The following is a 22,599-nucleotide window of genomic DNA, read 5'->3' as shown; positions in this document are numbered from 1 at the left end:
CCTGCCGCAAGGCTGGACAACTGGGCAGCCCCAGCATCCCCTTCCCCCCCACACTGCAGCCCTCAGCCTGGCCCTCCCAGCTGTCCAAGCACCTGCGTGGCCCAGTCTTCCTGTCTGGCCAGGGTGTATAGGCACCTCCCCCACCCCGGTCCTTGTGGGAGGGCGATGCCTTCCCATGCCTGTTACCTGTGTCTGTCCCCTGAATTATGGGATGGCAGGAATGGAGTTTCATCTGCCTCATGCATTGCAGGGAGAACAGGGCTGGGTCTCCCTTGGACCCACAGGTGATGGGGAATTCGTGGGCTGGATCTCTCTTTGACTCCTGCCGTGGAGGAGACACCTCACGCCCCTCTGTTTCCTTTCCTCAGACTTGCTATATCTGCGAAGAGCAGGGCAGGGAGAGCAAAGCCGCCTCCGGGGCCTGCATGACGTGCAATCGACATGGCTGCCGACAAGCCTTCCATGTCACCTGGTGAGTCGCCGCGGTGATGCCCTCCCTGCCGCCCTTGCGCCAGCTGTTTTCTCTGCCGTGTGGCCGTGCTAAGCAGCGGACAGGGCTCCACGCCAAGGGGAACCGAGCTCATCGCACGGGCCAGATATCGGGAGGAGGGGGAATCCCACCAAAACCAGGGGAGGTGGAGGGAGATTCCCAGGGGCTGTGTGAAATTTCACAAGAAGGACGCGCTCCCAGGGCGGCGTGGTAAGCGACTGGGGATTCCCCAGGATTGGGTGAAATCCAGCGATGGAGAGGCTGACTCACCGCTCGGGGATGCATTTCCACAGGGCGTGGAAGAGCTTCATCAGAATGATGTTGTGTTTAAGGTCCCTGCTCTCGTGCCCCCTGAGAGCCAGCAAACAAAGCTTGGAAGGGCCGGGATGCCCTGCTTTGCGCGGGGACAGCCTGGCATCCTTGCTCGTGAGAAATCGTACCTTGGAATAGCCACAGGTGGCTCAGACCGGGCAAAACTCCCAAGTTGAGGTGGCAGAAACGTTTCTAGTCAAACGTTTTGTGAACATTTTCCCCACCCGCTTAGAGAGAGGCTGGAATGGTTCCCAAAGGTCCGGTTTGGGTGAATGTTCTCCTAGCGTTTTTCAGCCACTCCCTCTCTTGCGATCACAAACCATGAACAGGCCAGGATGGGAAGCCAAGCACTCCACATGTGGCCTTTTGAGGTTTAAGCTCTGTCTTCCCCACCTTGTGCGTTTTAGTGCCCAGATGGCTGGCCTCTTGTGTGAAGAGGAAGTCCTGGAAGTCGACAATGTCAAATATTGTGGCTACTGCAAGTACCACTTCAACAAAATGGTGAGTCCCTTTGGTTTGCTGGGAGGGTTTATTCCGACTGGAAAGGGGACACAGCATCTTGGGGGCTGACCCTGGATCGTCCTAATATAGCAAGAGGGAACCTGAGACTGTGTAGGAGATCGCCAACCTGCGCCATGAACTGTTGCCACACTTCAAAGGCAGAGGCGCCTTATCGATGCAAAATGAGTCCGTTCTATTCGATGAGTCGGTAACTTGATATTTAACATCCCTCGTTTGGGGTGGTGCAAATCAGGTCACAGCACCACAATAGGCGCAATTCACCTCCTCGTCCTACAGACGCTCTTCCCCTGCTTGTTTACGTGAAGCTGAGAGGCAGGACCAAACCTGGGACCTCAGTGCCAGAGCCTCTGACACTGGAGCTATAAAGCCCGCTGGCTCCCAGTAAGGCTGTAGAGCAAATTCATTCTCTGGGGCCGTGAGTGGTTGAGCCTCCGCCTCCGGTGTGTCTGTGTGCACTGGCCGTGTGGTGTGCCAGGCCTGGGGAGTATCCCTTGAAGCAGGCTGCGAACCCACCGGTGGCCGGGCGCTCAGAACCAATCAGCGCAGCAGAGTGCGCGTGCAACTGGCCTGCTGGTCGCACGTACTGAGCATGCTCGTTTGGCTCCCCATGCGCTTTCTCCATGCCCTGGATAGTGGGTGAACCTAGGGCTGGGGGAGGCAAGCCCCCAACCCCGCCCCTGCCACCGCTGCCACCCAGGCCGCCGAAGAGCCAAGCCCTTCAGACGGGCAGCCCCCACCCCTCCGGAGCATGGGTGGCCCCAGCCTTACCCCTACCCTAGAGCACAAGCAGCCCTGGCCCTGCCCCTCTGGAGCATGGGCAGCCTGAGGCCCTGTCCTCCCCTCCCCCCTTCAAGCACAGGGAGGGCACGCGGTGCATGGCTCCGGGCCTCCTGGAGGGCGGGCCGGCGCCCCTGCCCCCCCCAACCCCAGCCTGCCTGGCCCCAGTGCACAGGGAGGGCTGGAAGCGCAGGGCTGAAGCTGAGGCAGCCCTGGGAGACAGAGCGCGGAGCTGCATGGGGGGATCTAGGGGTGGAGCGTGGGCGGGGCGAGCCAGGCAGTTTGGGAAGGCATTGCTTTCCCCTGCCTCGTACACCGCCCCCCCTTGTCATGGTGTAAAGGACAAGAGGCCGGGAGGAGGGATTTGCAGTGGAGACAGGGCAGAGGGAGAGTCCCGGGGATAGGAGAGGGGAAAGCAAATGTCTCATTAACCCCCTGTTGACGAGCTGGGGAGGAGGCTGGCAGGCTGTTCGTAATCTCCTTTCTAGTGAAGGGGCGACCTCCTCCATCCTCCCATCCCAAGAGCAGTCCAGCTTGCGCAGACCCGGCCAAGGGGCTGCATCTCCAGCCCGGGTCTTCCAGCCTCACGGCCGCGGCTACGCCGTTGGAGCGTCAGATGCTTGTACGTCGACGGAAGGGGGGGGGGTTCTGAGCAGCGGTAAGGAGGCCAGCGGAAGAAGTCCTGGGTGCCCTAGGCATGTCTACACCCAGGGTTACCTCAGCTTAATGACAGCAATCTGGGGGGTGAATTTTTCACACCCCTGAGCGAGGGAGCTAGGTCGATCTAAATGTTAAGAATAGCTCAGGCCTTAGCCTTGGCTTTCCTGTAGGGGTGAAACTTTGGCCCAGCGCTCACCTATTGCTCTTTGATTATTGTCTATTCTCTTCTCGTGCCCGCACTTATCTCAGAAGACAGCTCGTCACCCTGGGGGCAGCTCTTTCATCACTGGGAGAAGAAGCCGGTCTGTGTCACCCACGCAGGAGAAGCCTGTCTTGCACCATGAGAGGCCAAAGAAGGTAATTTCCCCCTGGGGAGGTGTCTGTGTAATGAGGGGGCGACGAGGAGTCCTGTGGCAACTTAGGGTACGTCTACACTACATGCCTCTGTCGGCAGAAGCATGTAGATTTGTTTATTCAGCAAAGGTAAATGAAGCCGCGATTTAAATGATCGCGGCTTCATTTACATTTACATGGCTGCCGCGCTGAGCCGACAAACAGCTGATCAGCTGTTTGTCGGCTCGCCGCTAGTCTGGACGTTCCCCCTGTCGACATCAAAGCCCTTTGTCGGCAGCCCCGGTAAACCTCATTCCACGAGGAATAACGGGGCTGCCGACAAAGGGCTTTGATGTCGACAGGGGGAACGTCCAGACTAGCGGCGAGCCGACAGACAGCTGATCAGCTGTTTGTCGGCTCAGCGCGGCAGCCATGTAAATGTAAATGAAGCCGCGATCATTTAAATTGCGGCTTCATTTACCTTTGCCTACAACCCTAATCTACATGCCTCTGCCGACAGAGGCATGTAGTGTAGACACAGCCTTATAGACTAACTGAAGTGTAGGAGCATAAGCTTTCGTGGGCAAAGACCCACTTCTTCAGATGCATGTAGTGGAAATTTCCAGAGGCAGGTATAAATATGCAGGCCAGGATCAGGCTGGAGATGACGAGGTGGATCCAATCAAGGAGGGTGAGGCCCACTTCTAGCAGCTGATCTGGAGGTGTGAATTCCAAGACAGCAGAAGCTACTTTTGTAGTTAGCTAGCCATTCACGGTCTTTGTTTAATCCAGAGTTGATTGTGTCAAACTTAAAGATGAACTGTAGCTCAGCAGTTTCTCTTTGAAGTCTGGTCCTGAAGTTTTTTTGCTGCAGGATGGCTACTTTTAGATCTGCAATTGTGTGTCCAGGAAGATTGAAGTGTTCCCCTACAGGTTTTTGTATGTTGCCATTCCTAATATCAGATTTGTGTCCATTGATTCTTTTACGTAGGGACTGTCCAGTTTGGCCGATGTATATAGCAGTGGGGCATTGTTGGCACATGATGGCATATATTACGTTGGTAGATGTGCAGGAGAATGTACCAGTGACAGTATGGCTGATCTGGTTAGGTCCTGTGATGGTGTAGATATGTGGGCAGAGTTGGCACCGAGGTTTATTGCAAGGATTGGTTCCTGAGTTCGAGTTATTATGGTGCGGTGTGTAGTTGCTGGTGAGAATATGCTTCAGGTTGGCGGGTTGTCTGTGGGCAAGGACCGGCCTACCTCCCAAGGCCTGTGAAAGCGAGGGATCATTGTCCAGGATGGGTTGTAGATCACTAATGATGCGTTGGAGAGGTTTTAGCTGGGGACTGTAGGTGATGGCCAGTGGTGTACTGTTGGTTTCTTTCTTGGGCTTGTCCCGTAGCAGGAGGCTTCTGGCTACACGTCTGGCTCTGTCGATCTGTCTCCTCACTTCCTCGTGTGGGTATCGTAGTTTACAGAATGCTTGTTGAAGATCTTGTAGGTGTAGGTCTCTGTCTGAGGGGTTGGAGCATATGCGGTTGTACCTCAGTGCTTGGCTGTAAACAATGGATCGTGTGGTGTGTCCGGGATGGAAACTGGAGGCATGCAGGTAAGTATAGCGGTCGGTAGGTTTTCGGTATAGGGTGGTATTGATAACTTAATTGTGTAATGAGGGAGTAAGGACTTGATCCTAGGGGGTGGGAGAGAGCGTGGAGGACACACGTATCCTGCCTGATGTGTCGTGGCAATCCAAAGGGGTTTGCAGTGGGAGAGTTGTCCATTGGGCTGCATTTTCGAATCGCACTCTAGAAATTCCTGCTAAATTTGGAAGCATAGCTGTCGGCGCCTGTGAAACTCTGCACATACAACGGAAATGCATGTCAGGAGAGGTGCTCACGTCACATGCTTGTAAAGTATGCGTTGCACGCCCCTCCCTTCCCAGTGGTTGGCCCAGATGGAGGATATGAGTCTACTATTGCTACTAGCTAGTGGAGTTCCCTCCTTTGCTCAAATGGGATGAGGCTGTGCCGTGGTGCTGGAAGCAGTGGGTTTAAAGGTAGTGGATGACTTATGCTTGAGGTTATTACGCTCACAGACTTGGGAGACTTTGTTTTCAAGGCCCGAGAGGCTATTCGTAATATTATTTTGGCCAAGAGGTTAACTATAAACAATATAATTCATATAAGAAGGAAAGGCTTAATTAGCCAAATGAAGCACAGTCCTGTGGCTTCTGCCCAGCAGTGCAAAACTAACCCAGGAAATAATCTCATTTTGGTGAAACGATCATCGAGAAGAACATCACTCTCCGTGATCTGTCTGGGCCGATTTCAACAAGTAAGATGCGTTCGCCGAAATCATGGTAGGATGACATGCCATGTTAATGACAGAGACGCGGTGCTCTCTTGTTGACTACACTGAGCTCTTTTAAGACTGTGGGTACATCTATACAGCAACATTATTTTGAAGTAACTTGCATTATTTAAAAATAACTTAGTCCATGTCTACATAGCCGGCAGTTATTTTGAAAGAATGTCGAAATACTGTCAAGCCGGAGGACTGCTTACTCCTCCTGTAACCCTCATTGTACGAGGAATAAGGGCAGTCGGAGGAAGAGGGCTCTATAAGTTTTTATCAGCAGTCAACCTGTGGAACTCCTTGCCAGAGGATGCGGTGAAGGCTAGAACTTTAACAGGGTTCAAAAAAGAGCTAGATAGATTCATGGAGATTAGGTCCATCAATGGCTATTAGCCAAGATGGGTAGGAATGGTGTCTCTAGCCTTTGTTTCTCTGGAGGTGGGTGACAGGGGAGGGATCACGTGAGGATTACGTGTTGTGATCCCTCCCTCTGGGGCATCTGGCATAGGCCACTGTCAGCAGACATGGTACTGGGCTAGGTGGACCTTTGGTCTGACCCAATATGGCCGTTCTTATGAAATAAGCTATTTTGAAATAAGCGACGCAATTGACGTAGCTGAAGTTGTGTAACTTATTTCGAGTTAAGCTCTGCTGTGTAGACGCACCCTACATGGATCAAATGTTGCTCTCAGTTTTCCTGAAGTCATTTAGATTTCCACCAGTGGAACCCAGAGTGGAATTTAGCTCATGGCACAATACAGCTGATGGTGCCTTGCCTCTGGAGAGGAAGTTCCTAAGGTCTTGCCGTGGGCGTCTGGCTTGATTGTTATTTTGTCCTGTCTTAATCCTGCAGCCTCCCATAAATAAGTAAACCAATTCACAGGCTGGTAAGAACCAAACTCCAGAACTTCCTGTTGCCTGTTGGGTGATGTCTATTGAATGGGTTTGGTGGGTCTTAGCCCCATTCCCAGTGGGCAGGCACCCTGCTTAGAAAAGCAACATGTCTGCAGTGAACGCCGCATGGCTTCCTTCTTTCAAGCCCCAGCTGAGAGGCTAAGTACTGAGGGTGCGTCTACACGGCAGCCTTATTTCAGAATAACAACCGTTATTCCAAACTAACAATGCGAGCATCTAGGCAGCCATTCCGACTTATTCCGGCTTATTCCCACTTCTGTAAACCTCATTCCACGAGGAATAACGCCTCTTCCGAAATAGCTATTTTGGAATGGCTGTAGTGTGGACACTCCTCTGCTGCTATTTCAATATAGCTGCTCCCTAGGGCCATTCCAAGTAATTACTCCCCAGTGCCTCGTGAGAGTAAATCGAGGCAGCGTGTCCACAGAGTCCTGCACTCGGGATGGAAGAATCCCAAGCCTAGTTACAAGCTGGGGACCAACCAGTTATGTAGTAGTTCTGCAGAAAGGGACCTGGGGGTTACAGTGGATGAGAAGCTGGATATGAGTCAACAGTGTGCCCTTGTAGCCAAGAAGGCTAATGGCATATTAGGTTGCATTAAGAGGAGCATTGCCAACAGATCCAGAGATGTCATTATTCCCCTTTATTCGGCTTTGGTGAGGCCACATCTGGAGTATTGTGTCCAGTTCTGGGCCCCCCACTACAAAAAGGATGCGGACGCATTGGAGAGGGTCCAGCGGAGGGCAACCAAAATGATTAGGGGGCTGGAGCATATGAGGAGAGGCTGAGGGAGTTGGGTCTGTTTAGTCTGCAGAAGGGAAGAGTGAGGGGGGATTTGAGAGCAGCCTGCAACTTCCTGAAGGGAGGTTCCAAAGAGGATGGAGAGAGGCTGTTCTCAGTAGTGACAGATGCAGAACAAGGAGCAATGGGCTCAAGTTGTGGTGGGAGAGCTCCAGGTTGGATATTAGGAAAAACTATTTCCCTAGGAGGGTGGTGAAGCACTGGGATGGGTTCCCTAGGGGTATGTCTACACTAGAAAGTTAGTTCGAACTAACGGACGTTAGTTCGAACTAACTTTCCTATGCGCTACACTAGCGCTCCGCTAGTTCGAATTTGAATCGAACTAGCGGAGCGCTTAGTTCGAACTAGGAAAACCTCATTTTACGAGGACTAACGCCTAGTTCGAACTAGCTAGTTCGAACTAAGGGCTGTGTAGCCCTTTAGTTCGAACTAGTGGGAGGCTAGCCCTCCCCAGGTTTCCCTGGTGGCCACTCTGGCCAACACCAGGGAAACTCTATGCCCCCCTCCCGGCCCCGGACCCCTTAAAGGGGCACGGGCTGGCTACGGTGCCCGTGCCAGGTGCAAGCCTGCCAGCACCCAGCTAGCAGACCCTGCACCTGGCACGGCACAGAGCCACCCACCCGATGCCTCCCAGCCCACCCCCTCTTGCCGGGACCAGGCTGGCGGCTCCCGGGAGCTTGCCCTGGACCGCAAGAGGCGGACACCTTCCTGGGCTAGTGCGGACATCGTGGACCTCGTCCACGATCTCCGCACTAGGCACAGGAAAGTGGCCGTCTAGGGCAGGAGAGCTGCCAGCCTGGCCACCCAGGAGCAGGTGTGCATGAAAATCAAGGGGGTCCACTGAGACCCCCGACCCTGAGCCCTGAGCTTACAATGGCCGTCCTGGGTCAGACCAAAGGTCCATCTAGCCCAGTAGCCTGTCTGCCAACAGCGGCCAACCCTAGGGACCCTGGAGGGGATGGACCGAAGACAATGACCAAGCCATTTGTCTCGTGCCATCCCTCTCCAGCCTTCCACAAACTTTGGGCAGGGACACCACTCCTACCCTCTGGCTAATAGCACTCCATGGACCCAACCTCCATGACTTGATCTCACTTCCCTTTAAACTCTGTTCTAGTTCTAGCCTTCACAGCCTCCTGCAGCAAGGAGTTCCACAGGTTAACTATTTGCTTTGTGAAGAACAACTTTCTCTTACTAGTTTGAAGCCTGCTACCCATTCCTTTCCTTTGGTGTCCTCTAGTCCTTCTTTATGGGAACTCCTGAAGAACTTTTCTGAATGCACCCTCTCCACCCAACCCCTGCTTTTAGAGCCCTCTATCCTGTCCCCCCTCCGTCTCCTCTTTTCTAAGCTGAACAGTCCCAGTCTCTGTAGCCTCTCTTCATCTGGGACCTGTTCCCAACCCCTGATCATGTTAGTTGCCCTCCCCTCTCCCAGCCTTTCTCTTCCCCTCTCCCACCTCCTTTTCCCAGTCTCCCCCAGTTTTTTTCAATAAAGACAGAGTCAATGTTGGAAGAAACGTTATCTTTATTTTGTACATCAATAAGAAGGGGGGCTAGGGAAGGGCAAGTGGAAGAAGGTGAGGGAGGAATGGGGTACGAGCCCCCGATGGGGAGGACTGGGCTGGCTCTGCGGGCTTCTGGGGGTGGAAGCTCTCCTGCAGCCCCCCAATTACTCCCTCTCCGCAGATGGCAGCCTGCGGCAAGTGCAGCCGGGCTGATGGCCGAGTGGTGTGATGTGCCCAGTGTGGGCACTCAGGGCACTCCAAGCCAGAACTTCTTTGCAAGCGGGGCACCCCTTAGAACTGTGTGTCCGGGGTGGGGGTCGGGACCCTTTAAGCGCAGCCCTCGGCTAGCCTGAGACAGTATCTCCATGCTCTAAGTCCTCCTTTTATGCCCTGCCGGCACTGCTTCCGGCCATCATTAAGCCCTGTTCAGAGTCCACTCAATGTGGACTTACTAGTTCGAACTAGCAAAACGCTAGTTCGAACTAGTTTTTAGTTCTAGATGCGTTAGTTCGAACTAGCTTAGTTCGAATTAACTAATTCGAACTAAGTTAGTTCGAACTAGCGCTGTAGTGTAGACGTACCCTAGGGAAGTAGTGGAGTCTCCATCCCTAGAGGGGTTTAAGTCTCGGCTTGACAAAGCCCTGGCCGGGTTGATCTAGTTGGGATTGGTCCTGCCTAGAGCAGGGGGCTGGACTTGATGACCCCTGAGGTCTCTTCCAATTCTATGGTTCTATGATTAGGGGAGCCTGGCTCGGATTAATGTTGAGGCTTCCCTGCAGGGTAGACGCGCTGTTTCGAAATGAGCTGTTCGGAGTATTTCTCCTGGAATAGCTTATTTTGAAATAAGCGGGCCGTGTCGACGTACCCTGAGTGGGTTGTGGAGATTTATGTCCCCGCTCCTCCCTATCGAGGGGGGTCTCCAGATCTGGGTTAAGACACACCCGCCAGCATGTGCGAGCACCGATTTGTAGTCACACAGGGGAGACGTCACTTTCCAGGGAGGCTTGTACAAATTCACAGGCGCCCCATTGCTGACCCGGAATGGGTACGTTTCCTGCTGTAGGCAAGGCTCAGATGCACCAGGCTGTGTTTACTCCTCTTGTGCGTGCAGCTGCTGGCGGGGAGGGAAAGAGAAAGCGCCTGTGTCCTGCATAGAGAGAGCTGGCGCTTGGCACAAGGTAAACAGCTGTAATGGAACGCGCTATTTTTAGCCGGCACCAGCTAGAGGGGTTGGGGGAGGGGGACGGGATCTCGGTGATTGACGAGAGCTTTGGAGCGCTCAGCTGGAGAGATAGCTGCCTGGCGCTGCCGAGGTCAGGGATTGGCAGATGGTTTCTGTGTTTACACGGACTTTGGCAGCGGGCGTGGGAGGGGCTGGATCACTGTCCTGTGCCCCTCCCCAGGTAGGGGCTGGGGAGATGCGGGTGGCCAGGCTGAGGTTGCAAAAGCTGGTTGGCACGGGAGGGCAAGCCGGAGCAGGAGGAATGTCTGTCTCTGTGCTGGACTTTCGGGGTGCTTGCTCCGGTCCTCCGGGTGCTGCACGGACCTGGGTGGACTCCGCCCACAGTGCCCCCTGCCTTGAGTGGATCAGCGCTGTGTTTGTACAGCCCCTTGCGCACTGCCGCAGTGCAAATCAATAATCCTAATCACAGAGCGGGCTAAGTGCAGATCTCTCGGCGGGGGGCGGATATGAAGCCCCCGACTCTCCCCCTCAGCTCTCATTGAAGTCGATAGGTGAGACGTGCCATAGGGGTTTGGCCCCTGTGAGTTGTTATGGGGCAGGAATGGAAACACTTGCTGCTCAACACAAACTGCACCCGGCCTTTGTTGTTAGCGCGCCTAACGCCGCGTGGGCGTTAACCTCGGCAACTGCCCAAACCGTTGCGGAGTGGGGAGAGCAGGGGGCTGCTGGATTCTGTGCCTGCTTCTGCAGGTGACCTTGGGCGAGGTCACTTTGTCTCCCTCCTTGTAAATCGGGAGTCGCAAGCCTGATCTCGTCCCAGGGAGTGCTGGGAAGTGATGCATGCTGGGAGAGCTCTCGGAGAGCTTTGATGACCTAGACGTGGGTGTTATCAGGGATACCGGTAAAGACCCGCAGCTGTCCTGCCCTCCCCTCTGGCCTTCAGGAGGGGCCTTTGGAGACTTTGGGTCCTGCCTTTGTTGCTAATTATCTGGATTCTATCCTGCTGCCCCTCGTAGGGGTGTCTGATAGCGATATGGAAGCCCCTAGTAGACATCGTATTGCTGGAGAGCTGGTACCCCTGGCAGCGAATGCTATGGAGCGTGAACGCCATTGCCCACCTTTTTGGCTTAACGGCGGGGCCCTGGGCAGGAAGGATGCAAAGGAAAAGCCCCCATCAGATTTAGGAGAAGAGTTTCCCGTGTTGGCACTAGGGACGTTAAATATCGGTTAATTGAATAGTCGAGTAACCTCATGACGTTTTATCAGTTAGTCGACTGTTCTGTAGTCCTCGGGGGCGGGGCCGGCAGCCAGAGTATCAGAGGCAGCAGCGCAGGGTGCGAGGCGGGAACTGGTCTGCGAGGGGAGCCGGTTTAAAAACCAACTCCCCTCGTGGCCCAGCTGCCTGTCGCCCTGTGCTGCTGCCTCTGAGCAAGAGGCAGCAGTGTGGGTGGCAACAGTCCCTGTCGGGGGGTGGGGTCCGAGCTCCCAGCACGAGACAGAAGTGAGCCGGGCTGCCTGCCCACCCGGCGCTTAATACGCTTGAAATGCAGAGCTGAAACGGGGGTAGGACCCCGACCCAGTGTGAGCCAGAACTGAGCCAGGCTGCTAAAAAACGTACTGGCAGGGAGAGGGGGAGGGGGGAACGTGTGACATCCCCAGCTGGCACCAGCCCTGATCCCGTCAAAACACACATAGGCAGTGGGTGAATGTGGCACTGGGGGAGCCCCGCCCCCAGCCCCGCCCCTTCTGCCTGAGGCTCCGCCCTCACAGTAGCTAAGCTCACCCCACCCCCACAGACTCCCATGGGAGCCTCCCCAGCCCCAGAGCCTCCCATGGGGAGGACAGGCAGCACGGCCCCAGCTTTCTTGGCCCTGGAGCACCACAGGGAAGCAGGCAGTGTGCAGCCCCACCGTGGAGCACGAGGAGCTGCACTATCCCAGGCTCAGCATGGCTGAAGCACAGGGAGCTATAACACTCCACCGCCAAGAACGCCTACGTGCTTCAGCACGGCCACCGGTGTTCTGGGGGCCAAGTGTGGACGGGGCCGTGCCTGGCCGTTGGCCTTCCCCTGCCTCTTACGCCCCCCATCCCGGCGAGCCGTTACATCTCAGCACAACGGCAGGGCCTTCTGTTGTCATGCTGCTTCAGGGCGCCCCAGAGAAGTGCGAGGGCTTGATGCACTTGTGCCAATTGACCCTGGCCCACATGTCTTTCACGAGTGCGGGGCCGAGGGAGGGGATCGCTTTGTGGCCAAAGCTGGGGGGTGGAATTAGCGACCCCAGCACCCTGCCTTTGACTCTGGAATCACTCGGCTCCGTCCGGTGTCATTCCCCAATTCCCTGGCATCAGTGGTTTTCAACAGAATCCACAAGAGGTGGACTTTGACCACAGAGTAGCGTGGGTGGCTCTCACAGACAAGATCTTAGAAGGCGAGATCCTGTCTGCTGTGCACAGTCATTATAGATCACAAGGCACATTTAACAGAAAACGGGATTTGCTGTGTTAACCCCGGGCAAAATATTCCTTCCTTTTTCTCCACTTTGTCTGCTGGGCAGCCTCCTGGGCGCCTTCCATTCCAGAAACGGCTGCATTTCAGATCCCGTCTGAAAGCCCCGGGTGATTCTTGTTATGCATGGGGCGTAACCCCGTTGATTTGTAGGGGACTCTTCCCTCTGTGTCCTGCAGCAATCGTTGGTAACATTAGGACTACGTCTACACTGGCATGAATTTCCAAAAATGCTTTTAACGGAAAAGTTTTCCGTTAAAAGCATTTTCGGAAAAGCGCGTCTAGATTGGCAGGATGCTTTTCCACAAAAGCACTTTTTGCAGAAAAGTGTCCGTGGCCAATCTAGACGCGGTTTTCCACAAAAAAGCCCCGATTATCATTTTCGCCATCGGGGCTTTTTTGCGGAAAACACTACCGTGCTGTCTACACTGGCCCTTTCGGGCAAGAGTCTTTCGGAAAAAGACTTTTGCCCGAACGGGAGCAGCATAGTTTTTCCAGAAAAGCACTGATGATTTTACATTAGATTGTCATTGCTTTTCCGGAAATTCAAGCGGCCAGTGTAGACAGCTGGCAAGTCTTCCCAGAAAATCAGATGATTTTGTGGAAAAACTTGCCAGTCTAGACACAGCCTAGGGGTATGGCTTTTTGCTTGGTCTTTGTAGAAGCACAACTCGGGCGGAAGCGAAGAGGGGGGTGAAAACAGAGGAAAGAAAGACTAAAGATCTCAGAGGGTTGCCGGCTGAATTCGTTAGCTCTGTCTGGGAGGGATTGGCTTCAGGTCTGGATCCCTAAGCTTTGCTGAATAAGGGCTCTCCGTTGGTAAGGGGCGTGGAAAGAAAAACCCCCACAGCACCTGAGTCTCAAGCTTGATTCAATTGACTTGAGCGCACGGGGCTCAGGGCGCAGGGCTAAAAATAAGAGACGTTCTTGCCTGCGAGGCAGCTGTGGCTGTAACATGGGGTGATGGGAGAGAGTCTTGGATCCCAGGTCTGGCCCAAGTAGGAGCATCTATGCTGCTGGTTTTAGCCCCGCAGCTGGGCCTGAGTCAATTGAGCCAGGCTCTGAGACTCATTGCTGCCGGTTTTTCCTTTGCTATGCAGATGTACCCTTTAGGACCAAGGTGGGCAAATACTGGCCCGCAGGCCAGATCCGGTCTCCCAGGATTAGCGCCTGGCGGGGCCCCCACACTGCCGTATTTACCTGCCCCTCTGCCGGTACAGGGGATCACAGCTCCCATTGGCCGCGGATCGCTGTTTCCAGCCAATAGGAGCTGCGATTGACGTACCTGCGGAGGTGCAGAGTCGGGATGTGAAGGACTAGTCGACTATCCGATAAATAAATGCTTATTGGATAGTCGACACACTAGTCGAGTCCGCCCACCTTGCTGCTTCTATCAGAAAGAGGCAGCAGGGGGGCAGAGGAGCGGGTGCTTCAAAGCGGCAGTGCCGTGTGGAGCCCGGGACTTACTGCTGACCCTGGGCTCCATGCGGCGCTGCTGCTTTGAAAGGCCGCGGGGACCACAGCGCCAGTGGGGCGCTACTTGAGTTCCCTGCTGGCCCTGTGATCCCTGCAGTGCTTTTGCCTTGGAATTGTTGCTACATTTCAAAGACGTAGGCGCCCTTACTGACTAATCGAATAGTCGATACAAATTGCATCGACTATTCGATTAGCCAATGAATCTAAATTTAACATCCCCAGTGCAGAGAAATATAGCGGCAGCAGTCCACCAGGAGCTAACTCTATGAAGTATCGCTGTTGTATTGCCCATCCCTGCTTTGGGACAATAGACACAGATGGAGTGGCCCTGCTAGTCTGCATGTCTGTCACTCTCAGGAACCTCCCAGCCCTTGTGGCTTCAGCAACCCAAATATTTCCTTTCTCTCGTGCGGTTCCAAAAATGAGCCGCTCTTCTTTTAAGGCAGTTTGAGGTTTTTCTCCAACCACACTAGGGCCACTACCCTGTGTTTCTTTGCGTTGGCATTTCCAAAGCATGCTCTCATCGCTCAACCATGCGGGTTTTTTTAAAAACAATGCTATGTAACGAGAAAATACTGGACGACCTCCAGATGCTGAATGAGGTGCGGACACCCCGTCCCCCGTACGTCTGCCGTGAAACTTTCAAAACCCACCTATGCTCTGTAGGCCGCAGTTTGCGATACACCTGAAGTTCCCAGGAATGGATGCAAACAGACTGACTTCTTCCTCTGTGAAGTGATGGACATTGCAAAAACATATGAATCTCAACCACTGCCATTGTCATACTATTTTTAGTATTAATTATTTATTATTATTATTATCATTATCGTTATTTTTTTTTAATTTTACAGTTACACTTAGTGGCCATATCCCATGTCAGCGTTCCATTGTGCTAGATGATCTGTCTTACTATAAATGTGCCCCTATCTGTCTGTCTGTCATGAGTCTGTTTGTTCAAGAACGCTTCCTAAACGGTACAAGCTAGGATCACCACATTTGGTAGGCAGCTTCCTCCTATCCTAACGTAAATAACCACCTTGAATATTTTAAATAGAAAGGCGGGGTAAATATATTTAAATAAATAAAAATAAATAAAGCAAAGTCGGGGTTTGGTTGTGCCAGGAGAATGGGATGTGCCTGGAATGGGATTGTTTCTCATATAATGGAAAGGGAGAGGTATGGTAGAAGGGACGGTTATTTGTAGAATGGCCATGGGTGGGGAGGGGAGGCAGAAAGGGCCCAGAGACGGGGACCAGGACAGCTATAACCCTATTGGGCCAACAGGGGGCAGGAGTGGAGGAAGGGAGAAGAGAGGTGCTTCTCACCTGGCCCCAAAATGCTGCAGCGAGAGACGGCTGGGTTGTCCTCTCTCCATAGGGCAGCCTGCAAACTGAACCCCTCCGCCCCAGCCCACAGCAATGAAGAAAAACAAAGCTTATTTGAGTTAAGGACCCAAGCAATGCTGGGTGTAAACCTTCTTGTATAGATACAGTCCGTGCCCCAAAGAATTTACAAGCTAAATATAGGAAGAAAACGACTTGTTTGAAGCTACATGGCAGTTCGGAGCCCCCTTCTGAATCGTAACACAATTGTCTAGCCACTGGACCTCACTGCCTATTTACGAGGGTTTATACCCACTGGCTGTGTCTAGACTGGTATGTTTTTCTGCAAAAGCAGCTGCTTTTGCGGAAAAACTTGCCAGCTGTCTACACTGGCCGCTTGAATTTCCGCAAGAACGCTGACGATCTCATGTAAGATTGTCAGTGTTCTTGCGGAAATGCTATGCTGCTCCCGTTCGGGCAAAAGCCCTCTTGTGCAAATGCTTTACACAGGATTGTTTTGCGCAAAAAAGCCCCGATGGCGAAAATGGCGATCGGGGCTTTCTTGCACAAAACCGCGTCTAGATTGGCACGGACGCTTTTCCGCAAAAAGTGCTTTTGCGGAAAAGCGTCCGTGCCAATCTAGACACTCTTTTCCACAAATGCTTTTAACGGAAAAACTTTTCCGTTAAAAGCATTTGCGGAAAATCATGCCAGTCTAGACATAGCCACTGAGAATCTGGTCCAACTTATCTCCGTCCCAGGGTGAGAAAAGGGTGGGACAATGAGCTCAACCATCCAACCCCTGTTATGTTTTGTGGGTGTGCCACGGTTCTGGTCTGTACCAGACCCAAATCTGCCCGTGCGCATTGGATCCAAAGTGGGGAGCCAAACACTTGTGAGATCAACCTCCGGGATATTTTTGGTCGGGTCGGATCCAAGCTCGATTCAGCCTCACACCCAGCACCCTCCAGCTCTGATCTGAACCCCACTTGGAAAGCGGTCTGGCCCACCCCACCACCCACAGCAAATTCTTTGGATTAAGTAAATGGAGCAGCGCCAGTTTAAGAACTGAGGGTGGGAGTGGGCAGCTAACCTGAGCCCTCAACACAGCGGCTTTCCTTTTTTTTTCTCTCATGACCCAGTTGAAGAAAATGGTCGATGCCGCGACCCGATATAACGTGACTAGAGTGTGGGTTCCGGGGTGGAGCTGAGGGTGAGAGCTTCAGGGTGTAGGAGGGGACTCTGGCATTGTGTGTGTGTGGGGGGGGGGGAGTCAGGGCAAGAGGGGCTAACCTCGAGTGCAATGTGGGGGTGTGGTGCAGTGTGGGGGGGCGCTCGGGCAGCTTCCTGCCTCTCCTGGCACCCCAAACCACATTGCACCCCAGCGGTAGGTTCTAGCCAATGGGAGGGCCGTGCACGGAGCCCTGTGCCCCTCCCACCCACCCCCACACACACCTACAAGCCGGGCCTGCTGCTGGCCACTTCTGGGGTGCAGCACAGTCTGTGGTGCCGGGCCTGGCAGAGAGCTGCTTTAGCCCCCCTGCCCCCACTGATCCCCCTGCAGCCAGGAGCCCCCACCGCCCAGTGCAGGGGGGCACAGGTAGTTTGAACACCCCTGCTTTAACTCACACCCCAAGCCCTCCCTGGGCGAGAGCTGCTCCTCTCTTGCACACAGGCATCAGGGCAGGGGGAGCCCTCGGCTCCACACGGGGCAAGAGAGAGCAGAATCCGGCCTGGGGCAAAGGCTTCTCACTTCTTCTTTTCTCTCCTTCCTGCCGCTGCGCCCTGCCCTGGCCTCCGCCCTTTCTGGGGGCGAGACTAAGAAGCGGAGCCCCCTCGCCTCTTGCAGACTAAGGTCCCAACCCCCCTAGGAGCCTCGACTGCCCCCCCCCCCCCGAGCTGCTCTCCATGCTCCGGGGGCTGGTGCCAGCCGCAGACGAGGAGTGGGGCTCGGGGAAGGGAGCGGAGCGTGGACGGAGGAGGGGGAAGGAACGCCCCAGACAAGCTCCTTTTGGGCAGCCCAGGGATCTGGTTTCACTCCGCCTGCCGCTGGAGAGCTACACGTTGGATTGTGTGTCTCAGGCCCGCCCCCCCGGGAGGGCTCGGAGCCGCTCCGTGCCGAGATGCCGAGCCCCAGCTGCTAAGTCCTGCCCGGGAGAAGCCGGCGTGCCTTCAGCTGCTTGCTTGGGGGAGCTGGGTTCGCTCCGGAGCCAGGCGCGCCCCGGCTGCCGCCGCAGGGAGGGCGCAGCGCCTGGAAGGTAGGGGGGGGAGCTTCGCTTTTCGAGGCAATGGGGGGGCCCGGAGGGGGGTACATGTCCCTCGCGCCTCCTGCAATGAATCGGGGCTGCTTCCTGCCAGCCCCCCCGGCCGCTTTTCCAGGCGCCGTTGGCAGCGAGCCGGCAGATTCCTGGAAAGCGGATTTGCAGGGGGAAGGGGGCGCGGGGGGGGCAGGCTGGCAGTGCCCTTCCTCCCCCGCAGCCCGTCCCCCCCAGCCCCCGGGGGCGGCCCTCGCGGGACGTTGCGAGCAGCCACCTCGTCCCCTCCCTTCCCCAGAGGGAAGTGACACGTTTAAATGCCGGGGCCGAGCGCCGGGGGGCGGCACGGACGGGCGGCTGCCTGCCCGGCGGGCGTGGGCGGCGCAAGGGAGCCAGGTACGGACGGGCAGGACCGCGGGCTCCGGCTGCTGCCCGCTGGCTCGGCGCCAGCCTGTGGTTAACAGCCCAGGGTCAGGCGTCTGGGTGCCAGGGTAGCCCGCCTCTCTGGGTGACAGGGCCCCTGGGTGCCAGGGTACCCCACCTCTCTGGGTGTAACAGCCCCTGGGTGCCAGGGTACCCCACTTCTCTGGGTGCCACAGTCCCTGGGTGCCAGGGTACCCCACCTCTCTGGGTGACAGGGTACCCCACCTCTCTGGGTGTAACAGCCCCTGGGTGACAGGGTACCCCACCTCTCTGGGTGTAACAGCCCTGGGTGCCAGGGTACCCCACCTCTCTGGGTGCCAGGGTAGCCCGCCTCTCTGGGTGACAGGGCCCCTGGGTGACAGGGTACCCCACCTCTCTGGGTAACAGGGTACCCCACCTCTCTGGGTGTAACAGCCCCTGGGTGACAGGGTACCCCACCTCTCTGGGTGTAACAGCCCTGGGTGACAGGGTATCCCACCTCTCTGGGTGTAACAGCTCCTGGGTGCCAGGGTACCCCACCTCTCTGGGTGTAACAGCCCCTGGGTGACAGGGTACCCCACCTCTCTGGGTGACAGGGCCCCTGGGTGACAGGGTACCCCACCTCTCTGGGTGACAGGGCCCCTGGGTGACAGGGTACCCCACCTCTCTGGGTGACAGGGCCCCTGGGTGCCAGGGTACCCCACCTCTCTGGGTGCCATAGCCCCTTGTGTCAGCGTACCCCACTTCTCTGGGTGCCATAGCCCCTGGGTGCCAGGGTACCCCACCTCTCTGGGTGTAACATCCCCTGGGTGCCAGGGTACCCCACTTCTCTGGGTGCCAGGGCCCCTGGGTAACTGGGTAACACACCTTTATGGGTGCCAGGACCCCTGGGTGCCAGGGTAATCCAACCTCTCTGGGTTTCAAGGCACCTGTGTAACCAGGTAACTGGACCCCTCTAGGTGCCAGGATCCCTGAGCGGCCGGATAATCCGTCCCCTCTGGGTGACAAGGCCCCTGCATATCCAGGTAACATAACCCTTCTGGGTGCTGGTGTCCCTTGGTGGCTGGGTAACCTGACCTCTCCAAGTGCCAGGGCCTGTGTGATTGGGTAACCTGACCTTACTGGGTGTCAGGGTCCCTGGGTGGCCAGGTAACCCAACCCCGCTGGGTGTCCCCAGGCAGCTAGGTAATCTGGACACCAGGTCCCCCCCCCCCCCACCCCTCCGGAGCTGCTAGGTAACCTGGCCTATCACAGAGGGCCACAGCAGCCTGATACTTGCAAAGTAGAAGGTCATGGGTTTGAATCCCAGCACAGCGAAACTGAGGTCCCACCAGCACATTTCGGCCCTCTGATGGCCCATGGGGGGAGCGAGTGAGGGGATGATTTTGAGAAGCCAGAGAAGTTTCCTAAGGGGAGGAGAAGGGGCTGGCTGGGGCCATGGCCTGCAGCTCTTTGTGCTGGCTTGGAGCAGAGCTGCGACTCCACTTCTGGTTCCTTGCAAGGCTCCGGTTTTCATGCAGGAAGTGGCTGCCAAGCCAGTTTAAGCAGGGTGCAAAGTCTGGCCTCTGCAGGGCAGTTTTTTCCAGATATCAGAGAGAGCTTCCAAACTGCCCAGCCCCTGCGCATGGGGCCACCTGTTCAGAAGAGCCGAGCACGCTGTGTGCCGAGCTCTCGAAAAACAGCAGCTTATTGTAGGTGCCTGCCTTGGAGAATTCCTCTTTGGAAAACCTGCTTCCAATTGTGGGCGCTGAGTGCTTGCTATGTGTGTGTAGATATACACGCATTCCTAGCTACAACCAGATGCACTGCTCACTTATTTGCCATAGCCTCTATAGAGCTGACAATGAAAGGAGATTCTCCAGGACTTCCAATAGGAGAGGCCTGTGGTTTGGAGCAGGAAGTTCTGAGATCTGTCACCACTGCTACAGGAGTGGTTCTGAACTTATTACACATATTGGGCTGCATAGGTGTAACCTGGGGGGCAGGGCAGGGGCAGCCCAGACCCTAACCCCAAAGTGCCATGTTGATCTAGCTAGCTGCCCACCCCAGAACCCAGACCCACCATGTGGAGCCAGACGGCTGCCTGCTCTGGACCCTAGCTGCACGGCTGCCCTGGAGCTCATGGGCCCCCGCAACATGGGCTGGGCCAACTGGCCTACTTCCAGACCCCCACAGTGCAGCTGTCGCTGACTTCTGAACTTGTGGGGCTCAGCAGCTACCTAGACCCTGGAACCCTGACTTTACAGGGGTGGCTGGTAGCCCCCACCCTGGCCTGCCGTCACAAAGGAGCAGGCGGGGACCCAAACATTTTGGGTGGTGGGTCTGCCCAGACCCCTCCATGCCAGGCAGTGAAGAGCCTGGCAGATCCCAGCACAGGAGGAAACCTTTAGCTCAGAGCTGAGCTGACCCACAGCTGTTCTAACTGGGCCCTGCTTCGAGAACCGCTGTGCTACAGCGATACTATGGATGGCTGTCATATGTATTGTAGGGGCAACCACGAGGATCTCCACAGTGGGCCATAGATTTAGGCTGTGTCTACTCTGGGAGTGCTTTCCCAGGGCAGAAATACCCGCATAATATACTGGCCAAGCATTTCTTACCGTGGACACAGTTGGTACTGGCCCAGCTGGGCTATACCAGTAAAACCACACCCATGAGTGAAACAAAGCATGGCTTTGTAAAAGCATGACTTAGCTGCCACATCCGGGTTGACACGCAGGGCTTCTGGCTGCACAACTATATTGGGCAGAGGTCAAACCTGTTTCTTCCCCTAATCAATATATTAGGCCAGTAGAAGTCTGTAGTGTGGATGTGGTGTCATTCCTTTGCACGTATGTATGTACGTGTGTGCAGATGTACTCAGTGCCATGTGCTACACAAGCGGAAGTCGGGTTTCCTGGGTTCTGTCCCTAACTTCCATGGACACTCTGTGAGACCCATGGCAAAGTCACAGCACTGCTCTGTGCCTCGGTGTTCCCATTTGTAAAATGGGGATATTAAATACTGAACCACTCTTGTCAAAACTTTTTTCTGCAACACCACTAAAAGAGTGCTTATTTTTCTTTTTAGAGAAATGGACTAGGAATCAGAACCCATTGAGGCCAGTCCTCATTCTGCCACTGATACACACCATGGCCTTGGGCAAGTCACTTAACTTCTCCATGCCTCGGTTTCCCCATCTGTAAACTGAGGGTGACATCTGTGTATCCTACAGGGATAGTTGTGAGGCTTGGTTAATTAATGTTTGCTATATTACCAGCCCAGAGCATTCAAAAAACATGAATTGAGCTCAGAAAAATCATGAGATTGGTTACAAATCATGTGAATAATATATATCTTTTAATTGCCTTCTGTTTTTTGAGACTTTAAGGTTATGCTTGCAAGCTTCCCACACAGGCTTCCACCTGCCTGCCACCCCACGCTGCTGCCTCTGATACAGAGGCAGCAGCGTGGGGTGGCAGCCGGTTCCCTGGGAGCAGGTGCGCACTGGGAGTCTGCTTTCAAGGAGGTGCCATGCACCTCTGCGTTTAAGCTGGCTTCTGGTCCTACTCCTGGGAAGATGGCTGCTGCCCCGCACTGCAGGCGCTGATACAAAGCCAGCAGCGCAGGGTGGCAGCCGACTCCGCAGGAGCGGGGCCCGGAGTTGGTGTGTAACCGTGATGGTAACCAATACACTCATACTATTTACATCCCTACCCAGACCAGATTTCATGGTCCATGATATAGTTTCCATGGCCATGAGTTTGGTAGAGCCCTACAAATACCCCTGGCTCTGCCGCTGACTCTTTATTTAGCCTTGGGGAAGTCACGCAACCCTTCATTTTTACAGCCTCATGTTCTTTGGGTCAGTCTGGTTTTTTTGATGACCAGCTTGCAAGTGTCCCACATGAGGGCTCCGAAGGGGCTCAGGTTAGAGAGCAGGGGAAACCGACCTGCATCGCTGCTCTGGAGTCCTTCGCCCTATGGACAATATGCCGGAATAAAAATCTCTTGGTTCTGGAGTCAGTATTCTGCTTATGAGCTTCGATGGCAGGTACCGTTTCATGCTCTCCTTCTGCAAACTGCTTCATCGATGGAGCTGCACCACGGATGACTCTGACCTCAGGGCATTTTCCACACACAGGAAATAATTATCGCCCTCTGCCAAGATCAATACACCACGGAAAGAGCAGAGAGCCAGGAGCTTGAGTGCTGGAGACAGTTCTCTTGCGGGCCTGGCCCTGCAAGGTACTGAATATCTCTGAGGCTCGCTCACTTCCTTGGCAGCTGAGGTGCATGGCCCCTCCTCGAAAGTTCTCAGCACCCTACAACAGAGCTACTCAACTTTGGAAGCCCCAGGGGCCACAATGACACGCCCAGCACATGCCAAGGGCTGCAACTTAAGTGGGGTTGCATATACATGCAAATATATGCAAATAGCATCTTTCACACTGATGGGCATGAATACAAAGATTAAGGCAAGATTACACAATACGCAGGCCCCATTTAAGTTAGTTCTGCTGATATTAATAAAATGCAACATTTACCCCATTTCTCCCCATACCACAGCACTTTTAATGAGCAATGGCAGTCCAGGAATTGATCTATTAAAACGTATCTCAACAGAAGACCGTTCTATTGACAACTTTTTTGTTTTGGCTCCCACCCGTGGGCCACATGTTGAGCCCCACGTAAACCCAGACTGCACTGCAGGCCGAAAACAAATGGGCTGCTGGCCACATGTGGCCCACGGGCCACATGTTGAGTAGCCCTGCCCTACAGGACCAGACTTTTCAGAGTAGC

The 22,599-nt window shown here is 54.8% G+C and overlaps 1 protein-coding gene across 4 annotated transcripts in view; it reads left to right on the top strand.

Moving 5' to 3' along the window:
- The window catches only part of MLLT6 (MLLT6, PHD finger containing), a 101,118-nt gene that overhangs the window by 27,847 nt on the left and 50,672 nt on the right, over window positions 1-22,599 (top strand). For 2 of the 4 annotated variants that reach the window (XM_075911432.1, XM_075911430.1), the window contains exons 5-7: window positions 369-472; window positions 1,210-1,303; window positions 3,011-3,118. In XM_075911432.1, the coding sequence (XP_075767547.1) occupies window positions 369-472; window positions 1,210-1,303; window positions 3,011-3,118 (306 nt within the window). Of the gene's footprint in view, window positions 1-368; window positions 473-1,209; window positions 1,304-3,010; window positions 3,119-17,438; window positions 17,812-22,599 lie in introns of those variants that run through there. The other 2 variants (XM_075911431.1, XM_075911433.1) reach the window with 2 other exon arrangements.

This window comes from Pelodiscus sinensis, chromosome 29 (genome assembly GCF_049634645.1).
Source record: "Pelodiscus sinensis isolate JC-2024 chromosome 29, ASM4963464v1, whole genome shotgun sequence".
Taxonomy (NCBI): Eukaryota; Metazoa; Chordata; order Testudines; family Trionychidae; genus Pelodiscus; species Pelodiscus sinensis.
Note: the sequence above shows the minus strand (reverse complement) of the source record. Positions and strands in the feature narration are given on the sequence as shown.